The sequence below is a fragment of the Canis lupus genome, chromosome 11 (genome assembly GCF_003254725.2).
Source record: "Canis lupus dingo isolate Sandy chromosome 11, ASM325472v2, whole genome shotgun sequence".
In the NCBI taxonomy this organism is placed as follows: Eukaryota; Metazoa; Chordata; class Mammalia; order Carnivora; family Canidae; genus Canis; species Canis lupus.
This window is the reverse complement of record NC_064253.1, coordinates 35,362,954-35,389,306: the sequence shown is the minus strand read 5'-3', so window position 1 is coordinate 35,389,306 and position 26,353 is coordinate 35,362,954. Positions and strand designations below refer to the sequence as shown.

The window sequence follows — 26,353 nt, the reverse complement described above, 5'->3', positions numbered from 1 at the left end:
AGGAGAGAAAGGTCTGCTCCTTTACTATTCAGACATGAAACTCACCACTTCCTCTCATAATTTAACCATGTTCTCTAGTACCCCCAGGTCCTTTCCTTTCTAACTCCCCTAACACTATTTAAATCCTAATAATCTTCAGAGTCCATTTCAGGGTCTATCTATTCCATGACACTTTCCACTATAATCTTGACTCACACTGATCTTGACCTTCTCTGAACTTAATTATACCACTCAGATGTTTAATTCCTACACTGCTACTTACTTATTTCATGTGTGTATATCTACTCTCCCTCAAGTACAACAGACTGCTAATTCCTAGAAGCCGGAAGTATTTACTATAGTGCCTGTCACAGTGCTCTACACCGTATAGGTATTTAGTAAATATTGAAAAAATTAAATAATCCTTTAGAAGATGTTCCTTGGTGCTTAGCAAGTTTTTTGCTCATTGAAAAATGAGCATTGAATAGGCAGTGAATATATAACCAATGAATAAAAAGCTTTACAAACATAAGAAGAAGAAAAATATAATAAAAAAAGATATAATTTCCAAATATAATTTGGAACTTATCAACATGTCAGGATTCTGTTTTAAAGTTAATTCTAATATTCCACAGGGACATTCAGAGGTACTGCATTATTTATTGTGAATTATTCTTGAAGAACAAAGCTTGTTTGATGGTAAGACTGGAAGCAGCAATAAAAGCAATTTTCCCCTTAAAAAAAAAATCCTGTTCTTTACCCAAGGAGATTGAAGGCCAATATTTTTAAAGCAAACATAAGGAACATCGCCTTCATATGGGACAAAAGCATTCCTAGTACTGAAAGAACCTGCTCCTTGGTGTGTTTAATTTCAAAAATAACATTTGCAAATTCCTCCAAAACAACACTCTTATCTTGAAGAATTTTAAGAAACCATAAAAATATTGTATTGATATCTTTTATACATATTTCTTTGGCATATCAAAAAAAGTATATAATTTCACTAGTTTTTCCTCTACTATCTGATAAATTCAAAGTGCATCCAAAATGGGGGGAAAAGATACCTTCTTTGCTTAATGAATCACGCACTAACTTCCTGAAATTCGCAGGCTCCGTGGGAAGCCTTACAGTGCTATGTGAACTCTGACACTTTAGGCCAGAAATTAGACACTTCCCTAGGGAGTAATATTCTTTTTTTATCATTTTTGCTTCCTGAGTTCTTATTCTTTATGCTGGCAAAAGATAAAATGCAAACTGGATACTCAATGATACACAGACATCAAAGGACTTCATTTTAAAATGTCTTATTTTTACAAGCTGCATTACCTTGTCTTTTTATGGAATGGTAATATTGTACAATACAATAAATTCACCTGCTTATCTTATGATGTAAATGCTTCTCTGTTAAAAATAAAACATATTTTGTGAAGAAAATGGAAACCTCATAACTTGCTGGGGGAGATATTAAAATGATGTAACAACTTTTGAAAACAGTTTGGCAGCTCCTCAAAAAGTTAAATATGGAGTTACTATATATGACCTAGAAATTCCACTACCTGACCTTCACATATATATATTCAAATCTCATAATAATTATTTACTTAAAAACACTAACTTCATTTTACAAGTCTAGCATGGCAAAAATATTATGTGCCAAAATGGTCTGTGTCTGCATTTACTCGTTTCTAAAGCAGTAAAAATTTAAAAATGCCCTTTGGATGAGCCAAACCTTCAAAAGAACAGAAAAGAACAGAATTCTCCTTATCATTAGACTGAGAATAAAGGTGTCAATATGGCAAGATGCTTTATTTACCAACCATTAAAAGATACTACAACAGATTGATGATAAGTCACCACTATCTCTCAATTCTGACCTGCCTCATGTCTCCTTTCCTTGTGGGTTTTCAGTCCCTGGCAAGAGCACCCCGGGTGCTCCAGTCTCCTCTATAAAAACTTCAAAATTTGACCGCCTCCTCTTCAACATTTATAACACTCTCTTGGGAATTAATTACAGAGTTGTTGTGATAAACCTTACATTAGTTAATTTCTTGTATGTTTATATAATGACCTCCCAACTAAAATTGACAGTTTTTGAGGAAAGAACTAAGTATTACAGTTCTTTGTTAATACCACAGCATGGAACACAGTGCCCTATATATCTGGTATATCATGTATATGTTTGTTACTATTAAATACATTATGTAAAAGTTGTCTTGATACTCTTACCTATTACAACAATTTTGTAATAGAATATACAAAAATTCAGTCTCAGAAAAAAAAGAAGCCTGAGAGAAATAAGAGATAAGGAAACTAGCATCTCTGGATGGCTGACAGTAAATCACTAGTTAGGTATTTCATGCATTATTATGTTTAATTATTAATCAATCAAGAATCATTTGGAAATGCGAGTTCAAGAAATAAGAAACTGAGTTGTCACTAGATCCATTTTCAGGTATTATTTGATATACAAAAGCAGCATATATTTCTAAAAGAAACGCGTTGTAGTGTAATACAAAATGGACTAGAAGATCAGGATGATGATAATGTATTAAAAACAGTACATAATGTTCACTCTGCAATTGCTTTTTTTTAAAGATTTTATTTATTTATTCATAAGAAATACAGAGAGAGGGGCAGAAACATAAGCAGAGGAAGAAGCAGGTTCCCTGGGGGTAGCCTGATATGGGACTTAATCCCAGGACCCCGGGATCACCCTGACCCAAAGGCAGACACTCAACCACTGAGCCACCCAGGCATCCCTCTCACTTTGCAATTTCTTTTTTTTTTTTTTTTTCACTTTGCAATTTCTAACTGCCAAGTAAAGGGCTGAACATTTTACATCTGTTACCTCTATTCTAACCCCAACTCTAGAACTTTCTCACTACACAAGTGGTACCAGTTCTCTGAACCTTGGTTTTCTCATTTGTGAAACAGAAATGATGCTTAAATGACCTATCTCACATGGTTGTCGTTGGGCTTAAGTAAAAGGAGGCCCGCAAAGTAATAAAAAAAGCATTGAAAAATGTATCAAGCATTGAACATTGTGTAGATTCAATTGATGGCCTTAAAAGAAAAAAAAATAATTTCTAGAGCAATTACTTCAGAAGCAGAAGACTTTCTGCTATTTCATTAGAGGTACCCTTTCATACCAACTCAGAGTCCATCAATGTGTGGTGTGCACAGGATTTGTCAAACTAACTCCCGGTGAATCATTCCAGGCAGGCATGTACACCTATCACCTTCAACAATATAAACAAAGCTGAGCTTGGAATATTTTTGGAATTCAATTAAAAAGAAAAGAAAGTTTTAACATCCAATAACATTAACTCAGATTTCTTGCCAAATGTATTCTTAATACTGTCATACAAGAAAAAAAAATACTGTCATACAAGAGAAATAAAATGCAATATATTATGATGAACCTGAATTTGATTTTTGTTCTCCATTCTGAACTCACTTGATTTTATTAAGATGCCAAATAAACCTAAAGTATTTACAATAAATATTACATCAAGGCTAACCATCCTTCACTGATAGGCAAAAATCTTTATTCTATGGGATGCCTGAGTGGCTCAGCAGTTGAGCGTCTGTCTTCGGCTCAGGGCATGATCCTGGAGTCCTGGGATTGAGTCCCTCATTGGGCTCCCTCCATGGAGCCTGCTTCTCTCTCTGCCTATGTCTATGCCTCTCTCTTTCTGTGACTCTCATGAATAAATAAATAAAATCTTTTAAAAAAAAATCTTTATTCTACTAAGGAAGTTCTGACAGTAGTTCAGTTCTTACGAGCCATTTCTTTACAATAATCAAACATTAAACACAGAGTCCTATAGATAAGTCATTTGTTTTCTGGCAGAAGGCTTCTTGTAATAGATATGTTCATCTAACACCAAATGTCCTCTACAACCTAAAATCCTACGCAACAACTGTGGATTTTGTTCTTCATGGTTTTATCAACATAATTTTTGAAAATATATTAAGTAATATAAAATGAAAATAATACTATTTGCATTATAGCTTTGGAAGAAAAAAGCCAAAATACAGAATTAATCATAACAAAATTTCCTAAAATAAAATATATACATCCCATAATATGCATAATAGCTATTTACCAACTATAAAACCCAAATGAATTGCTGTGTATTCAATTATACTTTATGAAAATTCAAATATGTATATAAATAATATAGACAATATAACAATATATAAGAATATAATATTTAAAAAATAACATAATATTATTAATGTACTTTTAAGAATATTGAGTTACTTTCAATTTGCATACCCATGTATCAAAGCCTAGCATGTCATATGGTCTTGAGAAAGAAGTCTTCAGTGAGAGCCTCTCTTAAAACATTAGCATTTGTGGTAACTGACTCTCTTAGTTAGGAAAATGAATTACTATGCCATAACACAGATAAGATAGTTTGAAATTAGGAAGTTTGATATACCTCATTTTGTTCTTTTCCCTCAAGACTGCTTTGGCTATTGGGGTCCTTTGTGTTTCCATACAAATTTTAGAATTATTTTTCTTTGGTATTTTGATGGGGAATGCACTGAATCTGTAGATGGCTTCTGGATGGTACAGCCATCTTAACAATATGAAACCTTCCAATCCATGAACACAGAATGTCTTTCCATTAGTTTATGTCTTCACTTTCTTTGAGTAAAGTCTTACAGTTTTCATTGTACAGATCTTTCACTTCCTTGGTAAAATTTATTCCTAACTTTTACTATTTTTGATGCTATTGTGAATGGGATAGTTTTCTTTATTTCTTTTTCCAATGTTTCATGATTTCTGTAAGTTGATTTTGTCCCGCCACTTTACAGAAATTACGGATTAATCCCAACAGTTTTTTGATTGGCTCTTTAAGGTTTTCTATATAGGGGCACCTGGGTGGCTCAGTGGTTGAGCTTGTGCCTTTGGCTCAGGTTGTAATTCCAGAGTTCTGGGATCAAGTCCCACATCAGGCTCCCTGTAGGGAGCCTGCTTCTCTCTCTGCCTATGTCTCGCCTCTCTCTCTGTCTCTCACAAATAAGTAAAATCTTGAAAAAAATAGTTTTCTATATATATAAGATACTATCAGCAAGCCATAGTAATAAAAACAATATTATACTGGCACAAAAATAGACACATAGACCAATGGAACAGAACAGAGAGCCCAGAACTAAATCCTGGTATCTACAATCAACTAATTTCGACAAGAGAGCCAAGAACATGGAATGGGTAAAAGATATTATCTTCAAATGGTGCTGGGAAAACTGGAGGAACACATGCACAACAATTAAATTGGACCCCTAACTCAAACAACTCACAAAAATTAACTCAAGACTTAAACATAGGGGCAGCCCAGGTGGCACAGCGGTTTAGCACTGCCTTCAGCCCAGGGCCTGATCCTGGAGACCCGGGATCGAGTCCCACATCGGGCTCCCTGCAAGGAGCCTGCTTCTCCCTCTGCCTGTGTCTCTGCTTCTCTCTCTGTCTCTCATTAGTAAATATATAAAATCTTAAAAAAAAAAATCTTTAAAAAAAGACTTAAATATAACACCTGATACCAAGAAACTCCTAGAAAATAGTAAAGGAGCTCACTGATACTTAGCAATGATTTTTTGCATATGACACCAAAAGCACAAACAATATAAGCAAAAATTGACAAACAGGACTACATCAAACTCAAAAGCTTCTGCACAGCAAAAGAAACTAACGAAATGAAAAGGCAGCCTACTAAATGGGGAACAATTTTTGCAGATCAATACATTAAATGAAGGGTTAATATCCAAAATATATAAAGAAGTAACACAACTTAATAATGAAAAAGTAATCCCATTTTTTCAAATGGGCAGAAGGACTAAATAGATATTTTTCCAAGGGGACATCAAAATAGCTAACAAGCACATAAGCAGATAGATGCCCAACATCACTAATCATCAGAGAAATGCAAATTAAAACCACACTGAGATATCACCTCACACATGCTGGAGTGGCTATCGAGCAAACAAGAGACAACAGGTGCTGGAGAGAATGTGGGAATGTAAAGTAGTCCAACCACAATGGAAAACAATATGGAGGTCATTCAAAAACTTGAAAAAACACCTACCATACATTCCAGCAGCTCTACGTCTGGGAATATACTCAAAGGAATATTTTCATTTCAAAGAAATGAAAACAGGTATTTGATGAGATATATGCACCCTCATATACAGTACTGCAGCACTATTCACAAGAGCCATGATAGGAAAACAACCAAATGCTTATCAACAGATGAATGGATAAAAAAGATGTGATATATAACACACAATGAAATATTATTCAGCCATGAGAAAGGAGGATATCCTATCATTGCAAAAATACAGACGGACTGTGAGCACATTATGCTAAATGAGATAGGCCAGATAAGGAGAAGTACTTATACATGGAATCTCAAAAGATCAAATATGCTAAAAAACAAAAACAAAACAAACAAATAAACAACAATAGAAAGTGAAACAGTGGTTACTAGGGGATGCGGGATTGAAGTACAGGGATTAAATTGATTAAATTGATGCTGCATAAAGGTACAAACTTGCTATGAGTACTAAAATAGTGATAGAGATTAAATGCACAGTTTACTGAACATAGACAATAATAATATTGCACTGTAAGTATAAAATGTGATAAATATCCTTACAATGGCAACCATATTACAATATATAAATGTATCAAATTAACATGATGTACATCTTAAATTTACAGAATGTTCCAGGTTAAATTTATCCAATAAAAAAAAAGCCTGATAGAAAGTGAAGAAAGTTGGAAAAGTCACACTCCCTAATTTCAAGACTTCCTAAAAACCTACAAAAATCAAATCAGTAGAGTATTAAAAATGACTAGATACATAAATATATGGAACATTATTGAATTGAGAAAGTCAGAAATAGACTTGCACAAATATAGCAAATTGATTTTGACAAAGTACAAAGGCAATTCAACAGAGAAGGACAATCTTTCAATAAATAGTGCTGGATTATTAAACATCCATATGAAAAAAATGGACATCAGCCCATACTTATCTTTACAAAAATTTACTGAAAATGAATCAAAGACCTATTGTAAAACCTAAAACTACAAAACATAGAGAAGAAAATAATAGGAAGAAATCTTGGTGACCTTGCACTAAGCAAAATTCTTCGATACAACACTAAAAGCATAGTACATAAAAGAAAAAAATTGATAAGATGTACTTTATAAAAATGTAAAACATTTGCTCTGCAAAAGTAATTTTAAGTGAATGGGAGAAAATATTTACAAATCACATATCTGACAAATGGCTTCTTTTCAAAATTATATAAACAACTCTCAAAATTCAGTGACAAGGAAACAAGCAGTCCAATTAAAAAGTGGGTAAAAGATATGAACAGATAATTTACCCAAGAATATATACAGATGGCAAATAAGCATATGAAAAAAAACACTCAACATTATTATTCATTAGGGAAAATGGAAATTAAAACCACAATCACTCCTCGCCTACTAGAATATCTAAACAGGAAAGAAAAGATTATGAAACCACATGCTGGCACAAATGCAAAGCCATTAGAACTCCCTTACACTGCTAGTGGGAACTCAAAATGGTACAGCCACTTGGGAAAACAATTTCATAGTTTTTTACCATATAACCATTCATATAATATATAAATATGTACTTACCATATAACCCAGAAATCATACTCCCCTAAGTATTTACCCAAAAGAAGCAAAAACTTATATCACACAACAACCTATTCATGATAGGTTCTTTAGTCATCATCACTAGAAAATAAAAACAACCCAAAAGCCCATGAGCAAGTATAAACAAACAGTGGTACATCATACAAGGGAATATAACTCAGCAATAAAAAGGAATGATATTTGCAACAACATGAATAATTTCCAAGCATATTTTGCTAAGTGGAAAAAAGACCCAAAAAGCTACATACTGTATGATTCCATTTATATGACATCCTAGAAAAGGTAAAACAGTAGGGATACCCAACAAACCTATGGTTCTTGTATATGGTCAGTTGTTTGTTTTTTTGTTTTTCGTTTTTTGTTTTTCACAAAGGGACCAAAGCTATTCAATGAGAAAAGTAGAGTCATGAACAATGGTGTGGGAACAAGAAATACAGGGGAAAAATGAACCTCAGCTTCCATCTAACATTACATATAAAAATTAATTTGAGATGGATTGCTGACCTAATCATAAAAGCTAAAACTTTAAAACTTCTAAAAGAAACAAGAGGAGATTATCTGCACAACCTTCAAGTATAGAAACATTGCTTACCACATAAAAATAAATACTCAAAAAACTTATAGGTTAGACCTCATCAAAATCTTAGTTTGTGATCATCAAAAGAACCATTAAATCATGAAAAGGCAAGTGAAATATTGGAACTTGTAATATACATGTGTAACAAAGGATTTATCACCAGAATATCTAAAGAACTCTTACAAATCAATAATAAAAACACAAATAACCCCAAATTTTTAATGGGCAAACCTCTGAAGAGACACTTCACAAAAGAAGACATATGAATGGCCAATAAGAACCTGAGAAGTACTGAACATCATTAAACGCCAAGAAAATATGAATTAAAACCACAATGAAATACCTTTTTAAAACACTAGTATGGCTAAAATTTGAAAGACTGACAATACCAAATATTGCAGAGGATGAAGAACAATAGAAGCTCTCATATATTGGTGGTAGAAATATAAAAGAACCATTATGGAAAAAACTTTGATACTTTTTTTTTACAAACATACACCTACCCTATGACCTAGCAATTGCATTTTTAACCAAGAGAAATGAAAGCCATATGTCAACAAAATACGTCTACAATAATATTTGTTGCAAATAACCATCAACTCACATTCTATCAAATTATGGTGTAATTACAAAATAGAATACTACTTGAATATAAAAAAAGAATGAATTTCGAACACATACAACAACATGGATGAGTATCAAAAAAATATTTTGATTCGTGCCTCACCTGGAGCACCAAAAAATATATATATATATATTTTGAGTGAACTAAGCCAACTAACAAACATTATGTACTGAATAATTCCATTGAGAGGAAACTGATAGCAAGTGAAAGTAATATGTGAGGAGAGGATCAGAACACTGGTTGCCTATGGAGTGGAAACTGGAAAAGGGCACAGAAGAACTTTCTCAGGTAATGAAATATTTTAAGTTTTAAGTGAGATATGGTTACATGGGTCTTCGCATTTATCAAAACATCAAACTGTACACTTAAGAACTGTTTACTTCACTGTCTGTCAATGCTACCCTCTAAAGAAAATATAATAAATTGTTAGGTCTTTATTTCAGTAGTAGAAAATGCAGACCATATCACATGGTACCCTGCAATACTGAACACATGACTACTTTTAGAGAGTGTATTCAGTCATTCAAATTCATAGAGAAAGGCATAAGCTTTGGGAAAGCATAATGCTATTATGTTAAGCAATCTGAAACTGTTTATTGACAAACAAAAATAATATGGTTTCTTTCTTTTAATTAAACTTGTCAATATGAGTATGAACCAAAATAAGTATGGACCAAATAAAGAGGTTACATACTAAGGTTCCTAAGTATCTTATCTTGGAAATACATGAACTACTACTAAAGTCAACACCAAAAACAGTATACACTATCATTCATTATGCTATTCCTGATCAGTAAGGGATGACAGTTAACAATATAAATTATGATGATAATAATTTGTATAGGAAAAAATATGGTTATGTTACCTACCCATAATTTCTGTTCTCAACTGAATCCAACACAGAAGACATGATATGTCCTACACTCAGTTATTTTGCTACAGGGTCTACAACTATAACTATAGTTCTTAATTTTTATTTATTTATGGTAGTCACAGAGAGAGAGAGAGAGAGAGAGAGAGAGGCAGAGACATAGGCAGAGGGAGAAGCAGGTTCCATGCACCGGGAGCCTGATGTGGGATTCGATCCTGGGTCTCCAGGATCGCGCCCTGGGCCAAAGGCAGGCGCCAAACCGCTGCGCCACCCAGGGATCCCTATAACTATAGTTCTTATATAATGTTAGGAGGTATAACAAATTTCAACCCAAGATGAATTAAAATGATGGTTCACATTCGAACCCCTACAAATGGGATAAACTGGATAAAAGATTATCACATTTTACCAAATCTCTTAACCTTTTATTTTAAAAATAAATAAGGGAAATACAATTTTAGCATCTAATTGATCAGTACAGTCTAGGATGTTTTAACCAAAAATCTATCTGCTTCCCAACTTAAGTATAAGATAATTCTTAATACATACACAGGCACATGCATGCACACACACACATCCATTTGTGAGTACGTGTATGTGTTCGATGATCACATGTATGTATGCCTAACAAATTCTATGTGGTCCTCAAAAAGTTCTAAACAGATTGGCATTGGTACTAACAGAAAATACTCGAAAGAGGGAAAGACTGAGCTCGCTATTTTTTAAAGCTCTTTGCAGAAGCAGTGTACCTGTGCCCTCTTCTGTACCTCCAAGAGGAGCTCAGAGTACTGCAGTTCCAATTCCTTCTTCTGTTTGTGCCAACAGCTCTCTTGGGCTTTGATCTGCTCGGCCACTTTGTTAAAGGTGTCTTCCTGGGTCTGCTGAAGTTCTTTCATTGTATCAGACTTGTTTTTGCAGATATACTCCAGGTGACTTATCTAAGTGAGGATATGCAACAGAGAATGAGATTTGCTCACAAAACATTTCTTTGTATCACCACCCCAAACACCATCCAAAATCTTCTGCTATGCTTGATTCCTAAAGTTCACATACAAATCTTAAGTTAAAATGAAAACAAAAATTAAGAAACAAATCAGTAAAACAAAAAAAAAAAAAGAAACACATCAGTAGGACAAATTATCATATTTTAGGTGAAAATGTATCATATTTATGTATGTGTGTTTAGAGGACAAATCAATTTTTCTCTCTCTAATAAAGTTACTCATTCTATAATCAACTTCACTGAGAAAATTAAGAAGAATATTCTTACTTCTAGAACCGAAGCTCTAGCTGTTCACATATCTCAATGGGAAACAAAATATTTCAATGAGATTTGCAAATCTACCAACATCTTACATATAATAAAACAGCATGTTAAAATCATTTTTTATTTCACATTTAAAACACTAGAAAGAAAATCATCATCTAATGTATACTATGTATACTACAATCAATAACTGTTCTGAAACTATGAAAAACTATTAAAACATAATACCATTTCAGAGGGCTCAAACATGTACTCATTTTCATTATCAGTCATTTTCAAGCCCATTATGCACACATTCGCAATCATGAACGGCATCTGTGCTTCTCACAATTTATTACCTCATTTCCTTGATCTTACTTCTCAGGGCTTAAGGTTGTGCTTGCCAATCGAACCAAGGTAACATGTTCTCACTCTAAAATTGGGCCAAGATGCTGTTTCATTAGTTCAACAGATTGGAGGAAAAAAAAACTTAGGTAACAGGTTTTTTCCTCATGTCTCATAAGAGCAAATGCCATGGCAACCAAGATCTGGAAACTGGACCACATATTACAGTTCTGACCAGTTCGATAGACCTAGGATGAGAATCAGTATCTTTAACGGTGGAATACAATGGTCTGCTCAGTTGTTTTAATTTTCCGTAACCAAAAGAAGGGTTTTTGGTTTTGTTTTTTTTATTTTGAAAGACTGAATTCCTGGGCTGGTGAATGGTAAAGTGTTCCTATAAGTCATTTCTGTTTTCACCATGTATACTTCATACACGCTACAGCACTGAATGTGTTTTGTAATGCATGGTTTGCTACAATTCAAGAAATAGCATAAACATAATTTTAAATTTTTAAGTTCTTTTAAAGTAACACCTCGTTATTTCCTGGGCAAAAATTCTGAGATCGTGTTTTTGAATAACTGTATCTTGTTTCTGTTTTATGCTAACATAAAGAGTTGGTTTATTCATGTAAATGACTAAGTTCTTTGAATTGCTTCATCAGTAAGATTAATTTATTTTCTTTTAATTAGGTCCCTGTGGCTAATACTGGCTAGCGGTATTAGCATGTCCTGCACAGAGTGTGGAGCTCAGAGACTTCACACACACTTCAGTCACATTTATGTGCCTACAGCAATGGCATCAAACTGAGCTGTAGACAAGCCATAATTAATGGTATTGAATTATTAACATACAAATTCTTTTTGAAATAAGATGAGTGTCAGCCCCTCTTAATGATACTGTGATGTGGACAAATGTCACTGAATCTAATAGAGGTATCTGGTGCCTGAGGACAGTTACCTTCTCATTAGCCCTGGTGAGGTCTGCGATCAGGGCATCAACATTCTCCTGCAGGACGGTACAAAGCTCAGTCCAAGAGAATTTATCCAGCATGCCTTCTGGTTGTTTCATGAGCACACAGCCTGCTATCAAGTGCTGATACAAGGTATGAAGAAAGGTTAGCTTCTCCTGTTAGGAAAAAAAGAAATTAATTTCAGTATATCAACACTGTAAGAAGTAAAACACATGCTACGCGTGAGGAAGAATTTGTTTCAAAAACTTGGAAAGGAATTAAAATACCCAAGTCTTGAAATACTGTCATTTTGGGTGACTTTTTTTTACATTCAAAACTAAGCATCAAGCAAAAACTTGGAATTGCTTAAACTTGGTATTCAAAACCAAAATTTGTAGTCTAGAAGCTAGAAGACCAGGGTTCTGACCCCAGCTCTGCTACTGCTGAGGATGTGACCTAAGTGCCTGCTCAGGCATCACCTTTCTCATCAGCTCTGACATGATGTATCTGGACTAATTGTTTCTAAGCCCTTTTGACTAGGTGCCAGTACAGTAGTAATTCTATAATTTCACATTTATATTCACCAAAACAGATGTTATTTAAGTCAGAAAACCAATACAGAGAGAAGAGTGTTATTCAACCCCATTAAAGACAAAGTTACACCAATATCTGTGCTTTACATGTACACAATTACTCAGCTTTCTTCCTCCTCCAGAGATTCCAGTTTGCTTACCACTTATAGGAAATCTATCCCTAGCCCCTTAGGCAAAGCAGACAGTGATATGAAAGATATGGAAGAGGGGCTCATTTGTTTTCCCTGAAAGTTCATATAGTATTTGGCACATTGGGCATTTATAGGTGTTTAAATATTACAAAATAACAGCCAAAAGAAATGGACACAGCCACCTAAGACATATTTTAGAAACTGTCCAATTAGAAATATGTAATAAAAAGTTCTTTAAAAGTATATTGTCATTGTGGTAACTAAACCATCCACTGTTTAACAATCCAGAAACATTCTGTCATAGAATTCAGTAAAGAGCTGATCCCATCTTGAGCACACAGTTTATTTACTAAAGTGCCAAATGGCTCTCTTTATAAGGTGTTTCATCTATAAAATGCCAAAGAGTGGAACTCAAGATGAGGTCAGTGTAAAGCTGCGAAAGGATATTTTATCTAGATAAAATAAGTTCCTTTAAGTTTTTTTTAATAGATCAGCAAGAAAACTCTTAAAAGGAGAAAATTTGAGAGGGGAAAAAATAGAAATGCTAATCTTCTACATAAGACAAACTGTATACAGCATTTGTAAAGGTTGTGTAATTATAAATAATTGTAATTATAAATTGTGAAATTTTTCATATATATTATTTTTCATCTATATATACATCAAAATGTGTATCTCTAGTTCTCTCTGTATGCCACCTGTTTTCCAAATATAACATGTTAAAACCAAAAAATTGTAATATGCAGTTATAACCACAAACTTGAATGAGGGTATCAGAAGAATCTTCATAAATATGTTATGCCTTTTTCTTTTTTAAGCAATTAAGGATGTCTTTTGCATTTTCAATGGGTTGAGATGTTCAAAAATCTTATTAAATATAACTAACTAAATGTAATATTCAGGCACTAAAAGTCTTCACCCTCTACATTTTGCCAAATGATCAAGTTCATCCTAAGGATAATTCATTGTGTCGCCATTATGTCCTTTTTGCTTGGGCTGTGATAAACCATGCATGATAATCATCCATTTGGCATGAAAAGAGAATCTCAAGATCCAAAATCAATTCACACATGTTGAACCCAACCACAATGCTGTAGACATGCTGACTTTACAATACAGGCAGGCTTCTAGTTTCCTTCACTTTAATCATTATCTGATGTGTAGAACAATTCCAGCCCCTTCATGTGGACACAATTTAAATCCCAGACTGTAAGAAGAGTGGAAAGAATGTTTCCTTTTTACTCTCTTGGCATTCATGTTCATATTTGTTGGAGTAATGAACTCAATATGCAGGACAACTCAGATAAACCAGTTCCACACTAGCTAAACTAGCTCTATATCCCACAGGCAAGAGAATATATACTATAACAATTCCATTCATATAGGCTCATACGGAATATAAAAGTTTCATCATAATATTTTAAGAAAATAATAATAATATTTTAAGAACTCACTAATAAATAAAAATGAATAGGCAACTCTCAAGAGCATCTAAATCAAGTTTCAATATTGTGGGGCTTGTCTCTTCCTAAATGTTGGTTAATACCCTACAGTTATAAGAGTAAGGAGACTGTCCATTAAAGCTGATATTATTCCTGTTTTGCAAATAAGGAAACTGAGATGTGGGGAGACTAAGTTATGTGGCTTGTCCATAATTACAGTCTGTAAACAGAAGTACCGTGAGCCAAGTCTAGTTCCTCCTGATTATAAAAACCGTAAAAACCAAATACTAAACTACTAAATACTAAGCTACTCAACTACTGAAATAAAAAAAAATAATTTTGTCACTGGCAAATAGGCAAAATTTGAAAGGACTGTTAGGAACCTAAGTGCTTGGGACATGATGTTCGAGAGAGGGGTTAAACTTCATTACTTCTCTCCAGAATAGGATAACATGAATGTAACGGAGTGACCAATTCTGTGCCTGGTGTGAATATTTCAAAAGAGTCAGTTCAGGACAATTTTTTGAATTAAACCAAACCAGAGTAAAAACAGCCACTTGATGTATGTATATTTAGAAAACTGAGATTAGTGAAGTCCCTTCCTGCTGGGCATTGCATCTCCAGTAATACCTCGGTATCCTTATGGAAAGCCTGGGCAAGCTTCTGCAGTTCACTCTCCGACTGGGCTGCTCGAGTCTTTTCCTTCTCCCAGCAGTGCAGCACATTTTGTAGTTCCACTTTCAAAGTGCTTACAAGAGCCTCTCTGTCTGCACATTTAGTGCGTAAATGACTTAACTCTTTACTGACATCAGCCAGTTTATCCTGAAGGTCCTGCCAGAGATACAAAACAAGATTTGCATGAAGGCCAGCCAGTAAAGGGGTCAAGGATGCAAACACAAAATATAGAGTGAAGACCTCCCAAAGCTTTACTATAGAAGAATCAAAGGGCAAGCATTTGACTATAGTGTTCAACATTACGGTATTTTATTGAATGTGTTTTCTAAGTGTACTATTTTCACTCAAAAGTTAGAAAAAACCATTAGGTTTTAACACTGAATCATAAAATGTTCATAAGATAGCTAAATTCCAAAAAGCTCTTTGAAAAGGAGTTTTCCTTTTAATTCATTATTTTAAAAAGATAGCTTGGTAACTCAAAAAATTTTCATAACATGTAAATGACATTTTTAAATGAAATCTTTTACATTTAATATAAGAACATTTACTCCCCAATGACATCCAAATACTGATAGAAATCTCAAGTGTGTGACATAAAATTCCAAACTCTTTATTCTCCAACCTTATTAACAAATTCTACTGAAGTCTGTCCATGACAAGCTCAACACGAACCAACACAAAAATTTCCAACTCTGAGACTCGCCTCAGTATAATCTTGCAAAGATGTAGTACACAAAACCAGGGCAAAATATAAAATAAACTCTTGTCTTGGACCTTAGCCAGGTGCAGTCTCAGCCCATTACTAGGCATGATGCTCTAAAAACAATTGCTCCACCCTAAAATGAAGAAAACCGACTCCAAATACTGATGTGCTTATGTAAATTATGTCAAATATGTATCTGAGGCTGGGCATTAAATCTTAAATCATTTTTTGAATCTACAGTATTATAACTAAATCTGGGAAATACATCTTTCCTTTAACCAAAATAATTTCCAACCAAGATTTTTTTAATGAAAAATACATTCTTGTTACTTCAATCAATAAAAAATAATAATCAAAATTGTATCCAAATGTACTTAAAAAAATACGAAGACACATTTTCATATATCTCTACTTTAAAGTATTCCCTAGATAATCATATTTGTTTCTTACTACAATAGGAAAAAGTTATTCCAAGTCATAATACCTTTATATTTTTAGTGTGAGATTCTATCTTCTGTTTGGTAGAATCAAGTTCGTTTGATGCCTTGTCCTTAGCATCATTCACGCTGTTTAGCTGATGAAAGAAAACGTAAATTAATTTTTTTTATGTTTTGAGGGTAACTCAAAAGCTAATCTTTAAATGTTTTTTATGCAATTACTTAAAAGCCAATTATCCAATAGTGATTAAGAGTCCTAAAAAATTATCTCTTTTGGTTAACTAAGTCATTTCTGTCACGAATTCACATAGCTAAAAAGAAAAAGCATTTGAGCTTAAAATGTCAGCAATGTTACTGTGTTTCTACTAGATGGCTGGATAAAGGATTTCATTCTTACTGTAAACAAATACAACTTTATTCTTAAAATCCTACTGGACCAAAATGCCAAAAGCCGGGGCATCTATAAGGAAAGAGAAAAAGCACAGAGCAGAAGACTGTTCTTTCTCTACATCATGAGGGTATTCACTGGTCTCTCACTCCATATGACAACTTCAGGGTCGGTCACATGCAGTCCTACTGGGAAGGCTTGTGGCAGGTCATCAGTTGGTCCTGCTCCGCTTGTGATTTATTTTCTTTGACAGTTCATTCTTCTTTCTGTCAGACTGCTCTTTTTGCTTTCTTTGCAGCCACCCCCTTGGTCTCCCCACTGCTGTCTCTGGCACTGATTCACAACAAAGCACATTACTAAGCCAAAGCCTGCTGAGTCGACTTTTCAACTGTGCTAAGGATCATGTGACATTCATCCTCCCAAATAACAATTCGCTGTGGGTAATATGTTCCTAGTTACCCTGCAGCTTCCAGACCTAGGCCTCAGAAGAGTTTCATAAACTACTCACAATACAGGTTGCCTCGTCTCACTAGGAAAGACTTAGCAATATTCGTTCTTTATAGAAATTTAATTATTTCAGTGGTCATGTTCTTTTTGCCTTTAGAACAATTTACAGAGAGCCTTCAGAAGACTCACTTTTCCTTCTTTGTTGACCTTGGTAAAGTATAATAAACCTCTCCTGAAATGTGAAATATAATGATTTCATGGCCTTGTATTATTTGAAAGAAACAAACAAGAGGATAAACACTAAATTCCATGCTATGTGGCTTGTCTTTGGTTTAAACAATCTATTTGTTGCTTTGCTAACTAATTGTATTTAATGTAATTATTTCATACTCTGGTTTGACAAGATGCAACTAATCAAACTCTTCAATTTTTAAAGCATAAATTCATAAAATATTTTAATACCCAAGGAAATAATCAACCCACACATTAAATAATACAAAGGAGATGAAAAATAGAAGCATGAGTCTTTTTAATCAGCAAACTCAAAACTACCAGGCTACATCAAAGAGATATTTGTTTTTGAAAACTTCTAACAACAGTCCTTTAGAGAATGAAAACTAACCTCTTTGTTTTGGGAAGACTTCCATAATTTGTAGAAATTTTAACCTAAAGTAGTAACAAAACCTAAATTTGCACTACCTCTTCCTAATTTCATAAAAATACATTAGCATTTAAATATAATACATATTAACTTAGATGTCTTATACAGTTTTTATTAAATTAAAATAGATAAATTTTGAAGACCAAGAGAGTCTTTGTAACTTTGAAAATAATAGTATGACTTTAGCGTTACAAAAACCTAAGTGAGACAGGACTTTAGGCCACACTTAAAGAAAGAACAGTGACAGACAATTTATTCATTTTGTATCTGTGAAGCTGTCAATTCAACATTCCCAATCTTTCTGACCTTTGTAACAAGCAAGGAAACGTACTGCTGCAGGCCGAAGGCTATAAGTGTGGAGCCAAACAGTGCAAGTGTTACCTCATTAGATGCATCTTCCAGCTTGTTCTGGTAATCTGTCAAGGTACGCCTCAAAGTCTCAAGGACAACAGAGAAGCTAGGAGGTTTATCTTTGTCCTTGTGGATGCCTAGAGAAAAATGTAAGATGAAAATATATCCCAAAGTCACAAAGAGACAAAAGCTAAGCAAACAGTAACAGAGATATTACAATTAGATAGAGCTGAAAAGATATTATGAAACATTGAGTAGAGTCTTATTCTCCAAAGTATACTGCTGTATAGCCAAGTATGAACAGCCTCTCTAAACAAGTGATCAAATTAAGTTCATAATGTATCAAGTTCAAATTTATGGCTACTCCATAACTTACCAAGACCCATACTATATAGTTAGTAGTGAGCTCTTTTTTTCCCTATCTCCTAAATAACTGAAGTATTTGTACACACCTGTTATCCAACAATTAAATGAACAGACTATCTACTAACACTGTTTTGGGAAATTACATACACTTAACTTTGGTCCTTGTGTTTCTGATCAGTCAGGCCTATTTTGCTTAAAAAATAATTTCTGAACCCAAAAGCACATAATTTTCTGTTATGCTTGGAAATACTTTCACTCCTTAAAATTCTCAAGTTACAATTTGAAATAAATAATAAAAATGCTATTATCTACATAGGCCGACATCATGTTTCAATTAAAATCCTTAAAACTGATACTTACTATAAAAATATGAGTATTTCCATATTATGCCCTCAAACTATTTTAATTTAGTTGGGCCATAAGTTAGTTGAGCTAATCAAGGTCACATGGTCAAATATAGTTCAAAAGATCAATCCAAAATAATCAAAAGTCTAGTTTTAAAAACCACTTTAAATTGATGGTTCACTGTACTTCTCTTTTACTGTTAAAAAACAAGTAGCAAATGTTAAAATATTCTATTAAAAATATTTCTCTTTTCCTATTATAATTTCACCCCAGCATAGTTTACAATCTATTTCAATAGACAAGAAACATATTTTTAACAAGGATGATTTCAATAAGCATTCATAATATGGTTTTTTTCATTATATATGTTTTGTTATTCATTGACTCACTCATTCATATACTTTACTGAACTCCTACTATGTACTAATCCAAGCCATTAGGTACACAAAGGTGAATAAGATGGTGTACTCTCTGTCCTCAGGGAACTAACAGGCTAAAAGAAAAAGTAAAGGGGGGAACCTGGGTAGCTCAGTCAGTTGGGTGTCCAACTCTTGATTTTGGCTCAGGTCATGATCTTTGGGTCCTGGGAACGAGCCTCACATCAGGCTCTGCACTCAGCATGAAGTCTGCTTGTCCCTCTCCCTCTGCTCCTACCCCCCTACCATGTGCACATGCTCTCCTTCTCTCTTTCTCTAAAATAATAAAATCTTAAAAAAAAAAAAAAAAAAAAAACAGGAGAAAAGATAGTAAACAAATAATTACTTGAGATTATTTATCCATTCTTCATGTATTCAACTGCTAGAACTTTCAGAGGATGGAAAAGAAGGCAATAATAAAAGAAAGCAGAATAAAGAAAGGAAGTCAAGAGGGGAGGAAGGAAAAATTTGGGTTAATGGTAGACTAACTTTATCTCAGAGTACTGGTGATATTTAGACAAATGTTACTAATAAATTTATTACATTCATCCGGATTTAATTTAAACACTATCTGAAGTATAAGTACACCTTAGATTTTTCTTAAACAGAAAAAAGAATATTTAACTTAAAAACCAGAAGTAGGGGCAGCCTGGGTGGCTCAACGGTTTAGCGCTGCCTTCAGCCCAGGGCGTGATCCTGGAGACCCAGGATCGAGTCCCGCATCGGGCTCCCTGCATGGAGCCTGCTTCTCCCTCTGCCTGTGTCTCTGCCTCTCTCTCTCTCTCTGTGTCTCTCATGAATAAATAAATAAAATCTTTAAAACACACACACACACACACACACACTAGATGGGATGAGCACTGGGTGTTATTCTATATGTTGGCAAATTGAACACCAATAAAAAATAAATGTATAAAAAAAAAAAAACATTGCTCTGAGCCATGATAACGGAGGAGATAGTACTCTTTGTAATTATTATGAGTTAGAAAGACAAGTCATTAAAAATTTTATTAAAGGTATTACCAAATACATTTTTTAGAAATTGCTCTTGCACAATATAAAAAAATGTATAATTCTTTTCTTTTGCTACTACACAAGTAGGCCATGAATAAATCAGCCAAGGACACTCGGGAAATCTGCTAGCTTTTACAATAAGGGAGAAAACTTCCTCTTAGAAATTCAGAATAGGGGCAGCCCCGGTGGCGCAGTTTAGCGCCGCCTGCAGCCCAGGGTGTGATCCTGGAGACCGGGGATTGAGTCCCACATCAGGCTCCCTGCGTGGTGCCTGCTTCTCCCTCTGCCTGTGTCTCTGCCTCTCTCTCTAGCTGCGTCTCTATGAATAAATAAATAAAATCTTTAAAAAAAAAAAAGAAATTCAGAAGAATAAAACCATTTTAATATGAGTGTTGAGAGGTAGGGGGACAAAATGCCCTGTCCTTACTGACCCATATATATTCTTATATTCTACATAAAATAAAGTCTCTTTGCTTGAAAATGTTTATAAAATAAAATTCAGTTGAAATACAAAGTATGCTTTAAGTCTTATCCACAGCCATTATAAAAAGAAATTGTTTCTAGTCCTGTATTTACATGGCAAAATGCTTAAAAAGAGAAGGTCACTAGGACTCAAGACCTTATTGATAATTTGAGTTAGCCTAATAATATTCTAACCACTAAATATTACAAGAAACAATAAACTACTAAAGATATCAAAGAAAGCTCTAAAAATTGATAGATGAAGAGTAATAAAATAACTTGAAAAGTGGTCGTATGTGGCTTTTCAAAGGTCAAAGTCCAAATGAAGAATAGAATGTGTTAGAACACTTTACACTTCAAATATCAATTCAAGGGCAGCCCGGGTGGCTCGGCGGTTTAGCGCCACCTTCAGCACAGGGCCAGATCCTGGAGACCTGGGATTGAGTCCCGCGTCGGGCTCCCTGCATGGAGCCTGCTTCTCCCTCTGTCTGTGTCTCTGCCTCTCTCTCTCTCTGGTCTTTCATGAATAAATAAATAAAATCTTTAAAAAAAAAACAAACAAACAAACAAATACCAACTCAAAACCTTCCAACTTTTTCTATACATATATGTCTCAGTACTTGGATGCCAGCCTATACTTTCATATCACCACTAGCTGTTTCAATCTCTCTCACTCACCTTTAACAATAAATAGTACATTTCAAGGTCTACCTTGACAAATCTTTTCTCGTTTTTGTTTTTGAGAATTTTCACATTTTTAAAAAGATTTTATTTATTTATTTGAGAGAAAAAGCAAGCAAGAGTGGGGAGTGGGGAGAGGGAGAAGCAGGCTCCCCACTGAGCAGGGAGCCCGATGTGGGGCTTCATCTCAGGACCCTCAAGATCATGACCTGAGGCGAAGGCAGACGCTCAACTGACTGAGCCACCCAGGTGCCCGGAGAATTTTCACATTTTATTTCGTATTACTACCAGACATCGTAACACTTATATTAAATATAAAAATATAGGTGTGTATATTCATATCATAATCAGGAAATATTTTATTATTCATAGTGATATTCTTCTTTTCTGGTATGTATTACATGATTTTATTTTTCAGACAATTTAAGCATGATTATCTTTCGTGATTTAAAGCAAATTACCTGAATCTGATTCTGATTAACAATTCTACTAAGGTTGTGGTATAATTATCTGACTAAAAAGGCCAACCTCAGCTGGCAGTGCTTCTGACCACAGAAGGTTTTTAGGGAAGAATGCATATTACATCCTGTTTGGGACTAATCAATCTCTTGTTAAGGGCATATCTTTCATGGTCTCATGGTAGATTAGAAACTACTAGCCTAATATAAAGCACCCAATTTCTATGTTTCTTAGATATACACTTAACTAAAATGATTTCTTAAAGGCAAGTCTTTTTTTTTTTTTTTTGAATGAGTAGCCCACAGCAGAAAGGGGGACAAAAGACATGGTCCAAGCCCTTTATTTAAATATTTTCTTTTAAACAAGCTCAAAAACTAAATATTTTTATATGGCCCAAATAAAATATTTTTATATGGTTTACCAAATAAACCACTGTTTCTCAAGCTGGTGTTACTACCTCAGTAACCTATAGTTCCACAGCAGAAACAGTAAATTGTAATGAATAAAGTCTATCTCTTCAAGTTTCTCAAATATTCTTACCCACTTCAGTCTCCTGCAAGACACCAAAAGGGGATAATTATTAAGAGATAATGATGACAACAGAAAATAAAAGACTGAGTTTTTTAAGAACCCATATGCATATATATGTGTGGGCGTATATATGTATGTATACGTACATATAGAACATGAGTCATGTTCAACCTCAGAACAGGAAAAAAAAAAAACCTGTTGTTTAATGTGAATTTTTAATTGCATAGTAAAACAAAGAAGATAACATTCAAAGGGGTTTTATCTTCACCTAAGAAAATCTAAACATTTAACGCACTGGTGACCAAGAAAACTCCTTTTTCACCCAAAAGCATTAAATATAAACATTTTGTTGGCAATTATGCTTTTCAAACTGAGACTACATTCTGTACATTAATTTGTTTTACTTACTGAGATCATAAACAAACATCTCCTTATCTTGTAAATACAGATACCCATTCAGGAGTTTTTAAGGAAAATGCCTTCTAACTTTTCTAACACATGGAGAGTATTTATTACGTGAACCTTGCTCACCCTAACTATGTCTCCAATTTTGGAAAAGCCAAAAAAACACTTTCTTTACCAATGTTGAGAAATGTATTGGTGAGGGGAGCCCCAGCAACCTTGATGAGCTAGCTCTGTGTAGCTTGATACACTCTGTGTGGTAGAAAGGCCGTGGATAACAGCTATCAAGCTAGGTTCCCTGAAGTCAATGAAGACAATGGAAACTGGGTGACTTAACTTCCAGAAACAAAATGGCCATGGTTTTCATAATGGAATCAAAGCAGTAAACAAAATGGTTTTACCCACAGAGATTGCTGGTGTTGACTAACTGATCATGGTGTTCATAGGACTAAAATAGATAGATATTCTACCTAAAAATTATCTGATTTGTATAAGTAGAAAAGCTCTAGGTTTAATTACCAGAGGTAGGACTTAAATCAACACAGCAAAGAGTCTTAGCTCTCAATCAATTATCAGACTTGGGCTAGTTCACAGGTCTAGTATCTCTTGATAAAGAGGAGGAGTCCCTACTATACTGCCAGAAGACCATCTTGTAAACCTTCCTCTTCACCTTCCTCAAAGAAACATACAACCACTTACCAAGGTGACTATGCACTAGGGGTTAATCACTGGGCTAACTGGACACTGGATCTGAACTAACACTAACTCCTAGAAAACTCACATGCTATTGTGGTTCACTAGCTTGCAGAGGTCAGGAGATTGACTGAGTTTGGGCCCAGTAGGTACATGAACCCATCTTATTTCCCTGGTCTGGAGTGTAGAGCTAAGAAAAGACAAATGCAGAAACTGGCACCATTTCCATATTGGTTACCTGACCCCTGGAATGGAGGATTTACAGAGGAAAACCAAATAGAAAAAAGTGGAAGTCAGTAGAACTTTTACCTACCAAAATAGCAAGTCAAAAGTAATGTCATCTTCCTGGAGAGATTGCAGAGATCAGTACCACTGTTAAAAACTTAAAAGATACAGGGATGGTGATTCCAAACCTATCAATATTCAGCTTATCTATCTGGCTTGTACAGGATACAGGTGAATCTCAGGGAATGACAGTGAATTACTGTAAGCACAAGTACATGTGATTCCAACTGCAGCTGCAGTTAAAGATGTAGTTTCATTGTTGAAGCAGGTCAATACATTTCCCAGCAATTGGAATAAAGCTATTTCCTCCATCCTTTTAGTAAAAACTACCAAAACAGTTGCTTTCAGCTGTAAGGGCCAGCAATATACCTTCACAGCTTTACCTCAGAGCTGTAACAACTCCAGCATAATCTAGTCTACAGAAATCTTGACCAAGTTTTCATTCCAAAAGACATCACATGTTCTACTTAGCTCTCTTCCAAGTTGATGACAGCATTCTGACTGCTCAAGTTCAGGCAGGTCAAATTTGGCAGGTCTTTATAGAATCATAAATGTTTCGGATACTGGAACAAAGCAAGTCATCCTCTACAAATAACTATTCTCCTCTTGAGAGCCAAGCTTTACACTTGCTACTAGTCTTCAGCAGATAATACATTCATGGCCACCAACTTACCATGCAACTTGAATTGCCCGTCATAAAATCATTATTGTCTGATCCACCAACCCATAAATTTGGGCATGCCCAAGAGCACTCTATCACCAAATAAAAATGGTCTATACAAAACTGGATCCAAGCAAATCCTGAAGGCACAATTAAGTTGCATGAACGAATAGTCCAGATTCTAATAGGCCCTCTGCCTGTTACACTGTTTTCCCTCTTAATCTACAACCTGAATCCATAGAAGGTTTCTTAAGACCTGTTGACTAATGGGGGGAAAAATGGGTTAGTATAGATGGTTCTGTATATGCTGACACTAATTAGAAGTAGATAGTTCCGGGATCCTTGGGTGGCGCAGCGGTTTGGCGCCTGCCTTTAGCCCAAGGTGCGATCCTGGAGACCCGGGATCGAATCCCACGTCAGGCTCCTGGTGCATGGAGCCTGCTTCCCCCTCTGCCTATGTCTCTGCCTCTTTCTCTCTCTCTGTATGACTATCATAAATAAATAAATATTTAAAAAAAAAATAGAAGTAGATAGTTCCAGCACTACAACCCCACTCAAGGGTGGCCCTGAAGGACAGTGATGAAGTGAAATCCTCCTAGTAGTCAGAACAAGTAATAGATCTGCCTGTCATTTCACCTGGAATGAGGAATGACCAAAAGTACAAATTTACATCAATGTGTGGGTAGGAGGTAACAATTTAACTAAAATGGTCAGGGTCTCAAAAAGAACACAATTGGAAAATTGGTAACAAGGTGATATGGACAAGAATATCTGCACAGACCTTTCCAAATGGGCACTATGCCCAGACCAATAGTCAAAAAGGATCTTAATAATCAGGAGGACAAGATGAGACATTCTGTGGCTATTAGCTAGCATCTCTTCCCAACCACCTTTATCTTTATCACCTTTGTTTTCTTTACAACAAAGGGGTCATGGTAGCAAGGATGGAGGCAATACATGGGCTCAGCAAGGTAATACATGGACTTCCATTCTCCAAGACTGATAGGATCATAACCCCTGTCATATGCAAAACCTATCAACAGCAAAAACATTGAACCCATAATATGACACCATCTCTAGGTATTAGCCAGCTACCTGGTGGCAAATTGATTATACTAAGTCACTTCCATCATGGAAGGAGCAATGCTTCATTCTTAACTAAGGTAGACCAACTCTGGGTAAGGTTTTCCTTCCCTAACCATAATATTTCTGCTGAAATCACCATCACTTACAAGACACCTTATTCACAATTATATATTCCACATAGCATTGCTTCTAACCAGGGAACTTAATCTATGGCAAATAAAATATGGAAATTGACTCATTTTCATAGAATTCACTGGTCTTACTATGTTTCCCACCACTCTGAAGTAGCTGGAATACAGAATAATTGAATGACCTTCTGAAGATTCATTGCACTGGCTAGATGGCAACATTTTGTGGGACAAAGATAATACCATCCAGGATATACACTGTGAGTCAGCAATCAATATGTGGTATGTTTCTCCCATAGGCAGGATTCACAGTCCTAGAATCAAATGGTGGAAATGGAAGTGGCTCATCTCATTATTATACCTAATGATCCACTAGTGATGTTTCCCATCCCAGAAACTATAGTTTCTATTGGCCTAAGTCTTGATTCTCAAGGGAGAAATGCTTCCATCGTAAGATACAGCAAAGTTCTATTAAAATGGAATCTGAGAATATCACCTAGTCGATTCTGGGCTGCTCAAACCAGGAAATCAAAGAGCAAAGAAGGCTCTTGCTGTACAGGACAACTGGCCTTGATTATCAAGTGAAAATTGCAGTATGTCTAGAGCATGTCTAGAATACAGGACATCCCACAAGACATGTATTAGTACAATAATTCCTGTGATAAAAGTTCATAGACCAGGGGTACTTCAGTCAGAGC

The 26,353-nt window shown here is 34.9% G+C and overlaps 1 protein-coding gene across 12 annotated transcripts in view; it reads right to left on the bottom strand.

Moving 5' to 3' along the window:
- The window catches only part of CCDC171 (coiled-coil domain containing 171), a 322,836-nt gene that overhangs the window by 178,849 nt on the left and 117,634 nt on the right, over window positions 1-26,353 (bottom strand). For 11 of the 12 annotated variants that reach the window (XM_025431987.3, XM_025431986.3, XM_025431994.3 and 8 more), the window contains 5 exons: window positions 18,157-18,263; window positions 16,327-16,416; window positions 15,095-15,295; window positions 12,307-12,474; window positions 10,507-10,695 (listed from right to left, as the gene is read on the bottom strand). In XM_025431987.3, the coding sequence (XP_025287772.3) occupies window positions 10,507-10,695; window positions 12,307-12,474; window positions 15,095-15,295; window positions 16,327-16,416; window positions 18,157-18,263 (755 nt within the window). The remainder of the gene's footprint in view (window positions 1-10,506; window positions 10,696-12,306; window positions 12,475-15,094; window positions 15,296-16,326; window positions 16,417-18,156; window positions 18,264-26,353) is intronic. The other variant, XM_025431989.3, reaches the window with a different exon arrangement.